The 14622-nt window shown below is 26.1% G+C and overlaps 1 protein-coding gene across 3 annotated transcripts in view; it reads left to right on the forward strand.

The window, feature by feature from the left end:
• LOC132940550 (growth factor receptor-bound protein 14-like) overlaps positions 1-14622 on the forward strand; it is a 110789-nt gene that overhangs the window by 16801 nt on the left and 79366 nt on the right. The window contains exon 1 of one of the 3 annotated variants that reach the window (XM_061008272.1): positions 5147-5229. The exons of 1 other annotated variant lie outside the window; for it this stretch is intronic. In XM_061008272.1, coding sequence (XP_060864255.1) covers positions 5153-5229 — 77 coding nt within the window. In that variant the 5' untranslated portion in view covers positions 5147-5152. Of the gene's footprint in view, positions 1-5146; positions 5230-10559; positions 10589-14622 lie in introns of those variants that run through there. One more of the 3 variants, XM_061008274.1, reaches the window with a different exon arrangement.

A 14622-nucleotide genomic window follows, 5' to 3' on the forward strand; every position in this document is an offset into this window, starting at 1 on the left:
CCTATAGCTATAGGAACGACCTATAGCTATATAATATTTATTGTCCATTTCAATGTCGATATCACAGATAGTAAATTATTTATATCAAAGTTTATTAGGATTCACACGCACATTCGTGCAGTGACGGACAACTAATATTTTACCGATATTATTATATATTTTACTAAAAAGTAAAAGAATGACGCACTTTTAGTCACAATAATTATAATAATAATCATCTTAATTATAAAGTAAATATATAATTTCATTAGTTTGCACACTTAAAAACTTCATAGATATTATAATAATATATTCCAAATAAACCACGAATCTATATAATAATAAAAATATAACGCTAATGCCGACCGCCGGGTACATGAACAATCACTAAACATTTATTGTATCAATAGTAGCTAATGGTCCCTTAAACATGATTTAGTGGCCCATTATTGCTCCATTAAATATTATTGAAGCATTAAATTAATTAATTTTTCGTACAACCCGGCATGAGTGTTTATATTTATTGTTTCACGAGTTGTTTCATTTTTAAATACAATTTACTATATAAGTGCATAATATATTATATTAGTTACTTATTTTATAACGTATATAAGTGATAACTGAGTTAGTAAGAAAATTATTGCTCTTTATGAACAGTTACTGCGTGATGTTAACTCAAAACACATTTTAAGACAATTAAAATGTCATCACGACTTCATGTGCTGACTACTAAAAATATTTTGAAACTCCTCAACAGAAATACAGAATAGACATTTGGCGCATAGACAGTAGAAACTTTAAAGTAGTCACTTATTTTTGTGATTTATTCATTATTGTGAAGGGTTTGTAAAGATTGAAAACACCATCACCATGAGATATTAGATATCTAGTTTTTATGGCATAGGTACCTAGTATAATAACGGTAGTTATAACTAATAATTAGACTTTTTAAGGGGAATGGGTATGAATCATGAATGTATTATAATATTAATATTTAATAATATCTTTAATATTATATTAGTAAGTTGTAAATTATGGTAAAATTTTAATTATTTACTTACTTTCTTATTAGGTACTTGCCAAATGTTTGAAGTAGGTTTTTCAATTTTTCATTGATCATATAATGCACATAAGACCAGTGTTCGGAACGTTCACTAAAAAAATGAACTCGTTCACGTTCACATTCAGTCCTTAAAAAAGGAACTCGTTCACGTTCACGTTCGTGTTTTTTTCAAACAAACGCGTTCACGTTCACGTTCTTTTAAAAAACAAACGCGTTCATTGGGTCGTTTATTTAATTGTATTTTTTATGAATCGTTAGCCTACAGTCAGTATAAAAATTGATTTAAAAATTTAAAAATTCTGCCAAACAAAACACACACGTGTTCCCTACCGACTTAATAACCTACAGTAAACTAAAAATAGCTAATGGCCTCAGCTGTCGGGCTCAAGATAAATAAAAAAAAAAAAATTAAAAACTTATAAACATATACGACTCAACCAACAAATAAAAATACTATTTAGACTTTAGAGCATATACAATTTATAAAGTATCTGAATAATTAATATCTGACACATTATTTGAGTTACATTTTGATAAGGATTTCCTTGTGATAAAATTAAGCGAATACTAGGGTACTTATTACGAGGTTTATTGCAAATTCGTGGAAATCATAATATTATTGTTATTGTATGGACTCTGGAATTTCACGTATTTAATTTATATATTTAGCAATCAAACAAATATTATAGGAATTATAATTTATAATGGGAAAAATGAAAATATTATTATTATAATATAATGAATTAATATATTTTATATATATAATATTTATTAAATGGTAAATAAACTGAATGTCTTAAAAACCGATCAAATTCATTAAAAATATAAACGACGTTCACGTTCACGTTCACGTTCTATTTGCAAAAAACGAGTGACGTTCACGTATATTAACTATATATGAACGTGAACGCGTGAACGACGTTCTTTTCAAACACTACATAAGACGCATGTCCAAAACTACACAAAATCGGTACCTATATCGTTATACATTATACTTTTTATAATCATTGACTATTTTAAGTTTTAAACATAAAAGTTTGAAGTGAAACCCATTAATCGAATGGAAAACGGATATTGACCACCAGGGCTGCGTATTAACTGCTTGTCATATTGTGTGGTGATGGGCACCACAAGCTGTCATGACATAAAAGTGAAATATTTTACTGTAAATATACAAATGTCAAGTTTAACTTAACCACATAAAACTAATTTATATTTTATTCTCATTACTAGAACCCATAATTAAATGTTAAAAATGATGCAAATATGCAAAAAAAACGTGATTAAAAATAAAATGATAAACATAATAATATTATATAATATCTATTATCATAATATATATTATATATGATAAAAAATATTTAATATAAAATATTTTTACACCAGGAATCGAATAAACTATGTATCTAACTAAACTAGAAGCTTAACATTTTATTAGTAACAAGAAACTTTTAATAGATTTAAATATTAAAATGCAATGTTCTATAATACATACCTATTATTCATGTATATATTTTCGTGTTTAAAATTTAAATAGGGCGTAATATGAATTGTCAACATTTCGGACCATAGCATACTACAAACAAAATGCCTAATAAATAAACATGCAATTCCATATTTCCAAGCTTTACTATATAAATTATAACTTATAATTTTGATATTATAATAGGTAGTTACTATTTTATAATTTTACTATAAAATCAATGCCTATTTTATAGGTAATTAGTTTCCGCTCAGAAACCTTTTTTTAATATTCGGTTATTTAGTTCATAATAATTGATAATTCAATGACAATAATAATAGGTATTATCAAGTAAAACTGTAAGATCGTTTTCGCGAGAGCAAATGGTTTACTGAAAATCGTTTTGGAGATAATTTAATGTCAAAACTGTTAAACTTTTTACGGTTTACTAAAATATTTGCTCCTATCACTAACCGACTTTTTCAACGGTTTAGTGTTTCTGGTACCCTAGAAAATACATTTTCCTTTTGGCGTGAACAAACTTCATATTATGCGGTATCAGTAAACAGTTGGCAAACTGTTTGCTTTCGTTACCTCCGCGAAAACACGCCTAATGATGAATTATCCCAGAGGATTATTAATTGATAACATTTTCCATTTTCTTGCAAAGTGTAGCTGAACCTATTGGTTACCGAGTTACTTACTGTGTTATATCTTTTCACTTAGGTATCACATTACTATTACTTCACATTACCTAGGCATTGCCACTTAATAGGTATGAAAAAAAAGACAGGATGCATTAATATTTGTGGCCCTGGAAAGTGAAGATATCTTTCCTATAATGTTTTAACATTACTAAAAATATACTAATATGTATATAATAGGCTAATATACTCTATTGTTAAAGCTTACTATACATAAAATTGGAACTGCTGAAGTGCAGAACACAAATTGGCAATGTTGTATGTTTTTAAGCTGAGACAACACATACGGGTGTGGCGTCCTCCTAATGAAAATCGATTAATTTATTGTTTGGCATTGGGTGCTTAATAGATAGCATTCGTAGGGACATAGACGAAATATTGAAGCTTTGTAACAATAAATTCTCACTATCTAAAAAATATATTAACGTTGTAGAAAACATTTTTTAAATGCAAAAAATAAATTCTTTTTCAAAAATGTTGCTTATGACAAATCCAAACAATGTGAAACAATGTTTTAAAAAACATGAATACTTTTCTAGATAATGCGTGTTTACTGTTAAGAGAATCACTCTGTATACCTAGGTTTTTTTATTATAATAAAATTATCGTTTATCATTCGTAAAAAATTATCTTAATGAGTTAATGACCTTAATATTAACTAATATATTTATTATTTAATGTAACAATTTTTTTTTTAAATTTACCATCGGTTCTATCGACAGATTTTTTTTGTATTTAAAATAATTATTATTTGAGTTTTAAATTATTATATTTTATTATAGTAGTTTTGTTATATTATATATTATTCGATTGCAATTTGTAATTACTTAGTTATTACTATTATTGTTATATAGGCTTATAGAGTTATAGCCATATAATATATAATCATATTTCTGCGTAGGTATAACCTTATACAAGGACTTGAGTCTTAGACATTTTTACTTAATTATTTCCTCGGCATTATTATCGAATTGTATGATACTTGCGCATTCACGCAGTCCCTGTGTGACGTAATCAAGTAGAAAATTAGGATTTAGGGATTCAATATAATTTGTACATACTATTATTTTTTTCTTTGTATATGATGCAAGAAATAATAACTATTTAGTATTTAGCAATTGTTTATTGTTATCGTTTAAAAAAACTTCCTAGTTTTTTTTTATAGGTATACCGCTTTCGTACCGCTATCACTAACATGATATTTGTTTCATTGTTTATGAATTATATTAAATGTATTATAAATATATTATATTATACAGTTATCATCGTTATTTTACCTTTAATAATCATAGGTATAGATAATACTAGATAACAATTAGATTTATTATAGGTATTTTTTCTTTAAATTCGAACAGTCAAAAAAACATTATAAAAGTGGAAACCGGAATAAAACTTCTTTAACGGGCAATTCTCTTTTTGAAATTCTAAGTTTTTACAATTACTTTTAGTAAATTGAACGTTGACTTAAAATCAAAAAACAGAAATCCCGCAAACGCAGTTACCAAAATTATAACTGTTTGAATCTCGAAGGTTAAGCGCAAACAACAGATTACAGCTTATGACACCACGATTATATATTATTTTTATTATAATCCTTGATATATGACAATAATTTTCTCACACCAATCGTAAATGTTCACAGAAAATCATATTTTTAGGTTTTATTTCCGACATGAGCGACATTGAAGGTAGCCTGTAGAGTAGCCGCTGTCGCCTGTTGCGTCTGCGCTTTCGAATCATTAAACAGTGTCTTGCATTTTTCCATTTTGATTTCACGATTTATTTAAATCAAAAATGATAATTATTAAATAATATTATAAGAGAAATTTAAAATTTAAAAATATTCATAACTTGCTTTTATCAAATTGTAATATTCATATTTCATACCACTATGTTTGATAATTGCAGGTCAATTCTCACTAATATTAAAAATAACTGAGTAAAATGGATTATTTCGAACGTAAAATTTGCTACTTATATGAGGATGCTGCCCATGCATTTAATTTTCAAGCAAGATATGGGTATGTGAAATATGACAAATAAAAAATGCTCATAACTCGTTTTGAAATAAAAATATCGAAAAATCGAAAAATCACCGACGCTTAAGCACAGATAATTGTTTTACTTCAGAGGATGTCAGCGCACTATTTGTTTTCTCTCTCTGGCCCACGCGCAACATGTACAAAACGCATTAACGCAGAATCATTTTTTCTGTTTTTAAGTAATCTTAGAGTAAAATCACCTATTACAAAAAAGATAAAGAATAATATGTTTGAGGGAATGACATATCGATTTTTTATTTTATTGTTATTTGACTTTGTATTCGACTTTCAAAATAAACAAAAAATGTTGTAAATTTAAATTATGTTTAAATTGTTTTGGTACAATATTTCGACAAATCGTTATGTCATTCCCTTAAAAATATTATTCTCTATCTTTTTTGTAATAGGTAATTTTACTCTAAGATTACTTAAAAACATAGAAAAGATGATTCTTCGTAAATGCGTTTTGTCTATGTTGCGCGTGGGCCAGAGAGAGAAAACAAATACTACGCTGACATCCTCTTAAAAGTTTGATAATATATAAATTCACTATAATATCAAAACTAACAGCACACTATTAAAACTAGTGAATAAAAATTTGGTATGTCGTACGTGTGTTAGTAAGACGGTCGACTGAGACAAGTGACAACATATTCGGGTATAAGGTATAACGTACTCTTCGTACTAAAATTGTTATAATTGCTATTTGCTATCTTTAGACTGTAGGTCTTTACAATGGTGTATTTACCACGAGTGTGGGGGGGGGGGGTCCATGAGGTCCGGACCTGGGGTATTTGCCACATAAATAACTATCTAAACATCTAATATATTCTGTAGCGGAGTCCCCCACTTAAATGTGTTTGGAAAATTAGCAAGACCCCTCCATGAAAAATGCCTAAACATGGTCTTTAAAGTTTCTACACACAATTATTTCGAAGATCAGCTTATTTGTTTTTAAATTCAAATTCCATAGCTGAATATTTTTTGGAATACTATGGTTGTTCGGTTTATAAAATAGAATTTTAAACTAGTAGCTAATTATTATTTATAATTATAAGTATTCAAATTTAGATGAGCGGAGTATAGTGGACCAACATTTTGAAGGGTATTTAGTATTTACCCATCTACCACTACTCCGCTCATCTAAACTTAAAATAAACATAACTAATTAATTATTTGTAGGGAAATTGTATGTGGCAATATACCTACTTATTGTGTTTCAGAATATGAAATTAAAAATGTACGGGGTCATTCAATAAAGAAAGACTTAAAAAATTATAACAATAAAAATAATGTTTTTTTAAAAAATATTGTTTGCATTTTAGATGTACCTACCTAATAAATTGAAAACTTCGAAACAACTGTAGTGTATACTGTATAGGAATGTTTCAATAGTTTACCTTGTAATTTTAAGCATTTTCTAGACAAATATTTGGCACGTTTCGTGCTATTTATAGATATTTAAAATATTTGACTTGTATTATAGTTATTTTTTCAATTTATGATGATGAAATATTTATTTTTGTCTTAAAGCAATTTAAAAATATTGCCAATACTGATACAAATTATTTATATATGATTTGACTTCAAATTTTGACATAATTTAACACATTTTTCTTAATCAATTTTAGTTGCAATGTCGTACTAAAAAACAAAAAAATGTAGAGATTTGGAAAAGTACATCGTTATAGATATGTACTTAAGTATATTTACTTTACAAAGTTAATTTTTCAAAATACTTTAACTAATGTTAAGCTATTTTGACCACAGACTTATTCACATTATTCAATGTTATTTCAGTATTCACTTATAAGTTGTATGGAATGTTTTTGACAATAATTAGTTAAATCTACCAAATTAATAAACTATACCAATAATAATATAAATATTAAATAATACAAGATAAACTACTAAATCCTTCGAAATAAATGCTGATCCGCCCGTGTCATCTTCGCTCTGAATTGATTTTTGTATGCAATGGTTTATAATCTTGATATAAATTAGTATACATTTTGAAAATAATTACTTGCAGACCTCATACCCATATTTCTTTTATTAATGGTATCAATTTATTGACACAACAATAATAATTATTTTTAAAAAAAAATAGACAGTTTAACAAACAATTAATAACTTGTAAAAATTATTATAGTTATTATTTATTAGTATTTTTTTTTTAAATTTGCATATGGACCACGTGTGGACACTGACCACTTCTTTATATTGACCTTTTTAATGACGAGAACCTACACATATAACCTCTAACAAGAAGTAGATCGAAATTTACTGATTATTAATATTAAATAATATAATGGGCCATTGAATACATACTAATAATAAATATGACAGTTTATTTATTTTAGATTTTATTTTTATCTTTAATTTTTACCACACTTTAGAATTTAGATCACAGTGCAAAGTTAGTGTGTCGCGCCTCATTATTTATATTCGTTAGGTATATTTGTATTGCAAACATTCTTATTCAGTGACTTGTAACTCGTAGTTTTTAATTTTTCCATTTTTACCTTACTTAATAATAAAAATAAAATACTATACTAATAGTTATAAGAAGTAAGCACTATTCAATTATAATTAAGTAGACACTAGTATTGGATTTCTATAAATTTGTCGTTCATTATAAATAAAATCACAGCCTAATAAACTATACTTAATCTATGGTTTATATTATAGGGTTTTGTATAATATATTTATATACTATTATTTATTACACATGAACGATAAAGTTATAGATGATATAGTCGATAAATATAAGCCAGATACTTGGTACACAGTACACAACCTAACATTTTTAAAAAATGTTTAGATTGAATTAAATTCGTAATCATATATCATATAACTTATAAATTATACTTGAACTTTGACAATATTTGTCTTGTTTAAAATTTAAATTAATTATTTACGACGTTTTATTTAAACTATATTATGTGTTCATAAATATAAAAAGGCGGACAAGTGGGTACCGCTCTGCTGTACAGTAGTTGTCGACCATGTCATTGTAATGGATGTATTATATTTTAATTCAGTGATAAATCATTGTGCCTAAACGAAAAACGATTTTAAGCGGTGACGTTGTTTCATTCTTGTATATATAATCAAATTTAATAGTTAAAATATTTTTTATAAAAATATAAAACATCTCTTGGCTATAAATAGCGTGACTTTCCGGTGAAATTGTTATTTTTCATAGTAGTAGAAAAATTTGTTAGGGACCTTTTTTCTTATGTTAGCTATGAAAATAAAAACTTTTATGTATTTTTAACTAAAAAATATTAAATTAATTTAAAAAAATTATAATAGCTATAACTAGCTCAAAAAGAGTCAACACAATTCGAAATTGTTACTATTCATTGAAAATTCTAATTTAAATATTTGGTGAAAATTTCAAAGGTATACGGTTATTAGTTATTGAGTTACATCAAAAAAATTAAATCTCATTTTTTTCAAAAATTGGTTTAGCATAAGAATTACTACTTTGTTTTACCTTTTTTTGTTTTTATTGACGCTTTCTAAAACTACTTGATTTTGACCTCCCAAAAGTACCAACTAGATTTACTTTTTTACCGGAAAATATCCTATGTTTTCAAAAATCTGAGCATTTTTACTATTCAAAATGTTGACAGATAACACACACATCATTGTCAAATTAATACATTCTTTCACTCTGCTCACAATCTAAAATAACTATAAGTACATTTATTAATAATATAATACGTAATTAATTCTTTATCAAAGAATTTAACCACTATCATGGTATTTAAATTTACAAATTTGAAGTTAGTACATATTAGATTATTTTATATTTTCTATCTTTCGAAAAATACCAATTAGAAATTGAAAGTTAAAAATTCTAAGCAAAATAATGTTTACAAATATTTAGTTAATTTTTTTAAAAAATATTGTTATTACATAATGTACATAATATATATATATAATATATTCAATCCTTAGTTGTAAAAGTTGAACATTTTATATATTTTGTCAAAATTTGAATTTTAAATGATTATAAAAAAAATTATGACTATGTATTTTTAATATTTTTCCACTGCCATTGTAATATAGTAATCATTATTTTTAAATTTAATTTGGAGCAATTCATATTAAAATATATAGTAGATAATTCGGAATGTAAGATTATTTCTACAATTGTACCTATTTCTTACTATATAGAGGTACTTACATACATTTTTATTACAATTTTTTCACGATTCATCGGCCTTAAAATGAATGCAAGAATTATTTTTCAATAAAAATTTGAGAAATTATTACGTCAGATACCTATATAATTTGTATAATATTTATTTCTAAATAACTAATTACATTATAATTATAATGATTAATAATAATTATATTACTAACATTTAATATTTGTATCTATTGATACGTATCATAATAATTAAATATTTTTATAGTTTATTTATTAGGTCGTCGTACAATATTGTATATTTAACATTGTTTATATATTTGTACCCAAGATTACAGTTTGTCTGTAAATATACAAAAATATTATTATGCGTTTTTAATCTCCAAATTTTCTATTTTACAAAAAAAAAAAAATACAACAATTTTCCAAACGTATTTATAGATTTCCAAATTATATTTTTGTTTTAAACATAGTAGGTACAAAACATGTACCTCATGTCGAATATTAACATAACAAATGTGTACAGACAACAAGGGCTGAAGTATATAATATGTAATAGAGGGTTGTTATTTTACATTTATATATATTTATATAAATATAAGCAGACAACACATAAAAACAGTTTGAACAACTTAAAAAAAAAATAATAATACTGTCACGTCGCGTTCCATTCGTAATCTAAGTAGTATTATAGTGTTTAACCACGGTTCTGTCTTCCACGTCGCCTTTATTATTTTGATTTCTCCCACCGAGCGAACCAGGCGAACCAGCCGATCTAGGGTAGTGGTGGTTACTGGCATGCAGCAAAACTACAAATGTGGTCGGCCATACTTCGAACCAGTACGGACGTACGGCAGACGGCACTACGGCAGTACGTTAGCAGCGGCTCTTTGGCTCTAACCGTATTTTCATGAGTTAATTTAATCATAAATATTTCATGTTCAGTTTTTAAAACTTAAAAGTTATCTTTTCGTTATATCAACTTCGATTAACGTACGTACAAATACAATATTTGACAATAATTTCATTTCATTTCACGTGAATCAGTTATATTTTATGTAAAAATTATTATTTATAAAAATACCACCACTACGCATCAGCCGTGAGTTTTTGTTACAACAATTTTGGTCACGAGTATACGCTTAAGTGTACTGTCTACACAATGCAACCGAAAAGGTCTGTATGCTTATAAATAATAATATATTATTATAATAACGAAATTAAAAACGTCTCAATATATTAAAATCAAAATATTCTATTCATAATATTATATTAAGCTACTAAGCATATCTATTGTATGTTATATGAGTATATAACGCTTAAATTTTAAACATTATTTTAATAATTATAAATAAGAATAAATTACAAATATTTTACATATATTTTAAAATGTAATTTACAGTTAAACTATTGTAAAAGCCCAGAAGAGTGACTTGAACTCTGCATAATTACTCAGTGCGATTATGTTTTAATCAGTTGAACTATATAGATTATTGTATAATCATGGGTCTATCTTTCTATTTCTAATACGCTAATAATGTTATCTCACTTTTTAAGAAACTGAATGCATCAGGAAGAATAATTACAAAATATAATTATTTTAATTTGATATTGGTTTTTATGAAAAAAAAAATTATATTTAAAATATATTGCATTGCCGACGTATTATATTACACGTCCATTATACACGATGGTTTTTAATTCAGGTAGCAGAAATTTAAAAGAATTTTTATTTAAAAAAATGCATCAACATGATATTGAAATATTAATTTGAACGTCGAAGAAAAGTTGCAGCCATTTTGTTTTTAATCATTCAAACATTGCAGGAAGTTAACTATTATTTTTAAATGTTAAAATATTCACATTTGGGTTTTAACAATTTTGACTGCATTTGTGTAACTGTTTTATAAAAAAAGTTATCTCGAACTAGTAAAAGTTATATTTATCTATCAACGTAAAAAACGTATTGGTACCTAAAGAAATTTGATACTTTTATATAGGTATAATACATGTGTGTGTTAATTATTTAATAATCTATATAGTTTAACCACAATCATTATTAATGATTATCTCACAGAATTATCGATGTATAATTTTGAATTCGTATTTAATTTTATCTGTGGCGTAGTGCTAGTATAGGTACTAGTTGTACGTGTATAATGTAATGTATAATTTATAAGCTATAATTTGTGAGACATGAGAGTGTTTTACATAATATTTCACGTTCAATAGTACGTGTAAACTGTAAGTTAATTATTAATTTAAATTCAAGTTGACATAAATGATTTGAATAATGGGATGGTATCAAAATTCGAAGAACACTACTAGCTAGTCACGATGTTTATTACGAAATGTTTAAGATTGGAATTTTGACAGGCATACCGTTCATAACCTTACAATTTATTCAACAATAACGTGGTGTAGAGTTTCAGCCACCAGTTGGTCACCTATCCTCAAATAGTCAGAACGGTTATCTGGTCACCATTTACTCTCTGTCAAAGACAGACGGAATTTGTTCTCGAAAAATGTGATAACCGTATACCGAATGATGTTGACTTGTTTCACAATTTGATTTACTATATTATACCCTATCAAAAAAAAATTAAAAAATTGAAAAAAAATGTAATTTTAAATTTTGTTTAACCATTGGACATTGGTATATACAATATTTCGCATTATTATACTAACCTTAATTTAGCCTATACTCTTAATTGTATATAGTCAATTATCAAATAATAATCAATTATTATTTGTATTATAAATTATAATCATTAATTTTATACTATATATTTAATAAGGTGCTTAAGTGTGTATAGTTAGTTATCAAATAATATTTGTTTATTATTTGCACCTAGTAGGTACCTACTAAGATTATTAATTTTACACTATATTCTCAATTGCATATAGTTCATAAAACAATATAATAATGTAAAAATGTTTTATCGCAAATGTCTTATGTTTATCATTAATTTGATATTAATTAATGTTAAAATATTGGAAAATGTAAACGATTTGCTTAAATCTACATTATTTTTTCTCGACGTTATAAATTATACTATAAGTGTATTGAAATTGAAATCAAACCAAAACTGACGAACTAACTTCGTAGGTTTTAGAAAATCTAGATTTATTTTATTTATGATGTACTTCAAGTACTACATCGTATTCAAGTTTTATCCAGCAATCAAAATGGCAAAAGTCTTAAAATAACAGAAAATACAAACAAGTTTAGCAAAACATCTTCGTATTAAATAATAATTATTATATACACTTCAATGAAAACAATCAAAATATAACCAATCTTCCAATAAAGCAACAAGTTTAATAAAAATTGTTTTAATTTTTAAAATAGATGACCGATCTGAAAATTTTTTTCAGATTGAAAATTAATATTTTCTCAGACATACCTATGTACACAAAATACAAATTTGTTAATTTTAAATTCCAAACAATTTTATAAAGTACTGCAAACATAATAATATTGAACATATTATATTAAATACATTTGTCAATTATATTAATACATAAAATATATAATTGATTTTAATCGGAAAATGAACAATATTTTTTTACTTATAATTTAATGGATGGGGAAGAAATTAAAAATTGACAAATTCAAGGTTATTCATATTTTACTGTGCTCACATTTACTCGAATACCTATGACTATCTTAAAGTCGGTCATACCTATGAATTAGGTAGTAAGTCGAGGTAAATCGACGTTACTTTAGCACTTACTAGCAATGACAACAAGTATACATAATTGACAAAAAATATATTATTATACAGAAACGCTAAATAAAAATAATTTCTGATGTCATTTTTCATCAACATAGATACAACAAAAGCGATCTTGGACATTGAAATTTAAATTGTGAAAATTATCTTTGAAAAAGGGTCACATGACATCTAATTCGATTATAACATAATTATTATAGCCGAGTGCTTCGAGTGCTTAAATTATGGACAAGATAATTTGATAATAATTATTGACCGAGCTGATTTTAACCATGGACTCAAGAATAATTGGTGAGCATCTACGCACGGAACAAATTGACAATCAATAATTATCGCTAACAATTAAATCAAATTTGCTGTACACGCTGGGAGCATGATACGAAGACGTGTTGTATGCGGTCATTTAAAACCTTCATAATATACAGGTAAAATATTATGAAAATTGTCGTCAACGATTGCAAGATCTAATTGGTGAAGAAAATTTAACATTCATTTTTATGTCTATCGAACATGCGGTATGCATAGTATCAATATAATAAACTATGTATCATCATGACGTGTGGTCGACTATAACAATGGTTTTCACTTACAAATATTTATTGACAACTATCGAATGGCATTAATCTAGCGGCTAGCAAATAATGACATACACTCAAAAATACCATTTCGGTCTAGAGAAACGTGGGTAGAGCTCAACGTTCAAAAACTCTAATATTAGTATTTATTTATACCTCATGTCAATAATTAATGCAAACGCAGTTTGAGATTCAGGAGTGTACCTAGCGGGTGTATTTACAACACGAACAAAGTATTTAATATTATATTAAATTATCAAACCTAAGCCACAAATATTATGTATAAGCAAAGATTCAAGGAGGAACGATCAGATGACGTCACGTCTTATCTGACCAGGCGTGCTGAAGTAATGATTAAAAAAAGTTAAAAATTAGTGAACAAATTTGAAAACTTAAGACTTAACTCTCAAACCTGGAAGAAGATACGCACGCATTCACGATACGTGTTCGTCGTTGTTTGCCGTTACTATACCTATACATTAAGTATATTATAGATCTTGAGGATCAATGGACTCTTTCATGTTATGCTATATTGGAACTTCAAACAAATAATTAGTCGCAACCATAATCTATTAAATATTTAAATTAATCAATTGAAATTTACTATGGGAACTGTTCTAAATAATTATTTTATGTCCATTAAGTTGTATTACTATTACATTTATTGATTGATATTATTGTTTTTGACAAATACAATTTTTAATATCGGAAAAAAAATAAGTATTATATATAGTCAATGGAATATTATTCCTACGAAAACTACTCACTATTTAAGTTCAGAAATATAACTATTTCATAATCAGACAAAACAAATAATGACATACTATAGTATTTTTAGGTACGTTTAATTTAATTTAATAATTTCATGGTACTTAAATAGTACAAAAAAAAATTACCG

Source organism: Metopolophium dirhodum, chromosome 3, assembly GCF_019925205.1.
Source record: "Metopolophium dirhodum isolate CAU chromosome 3, ASM1992520v1, whole genome shotgun sequence".
In the NCBI taxonomy this organism is placed as follows: Eukaryota; Metazoa; Arthropoda; class Insecta; order Hemiptera; family Aphididae; genus Metopolophium; species Metopolophium dirhodum.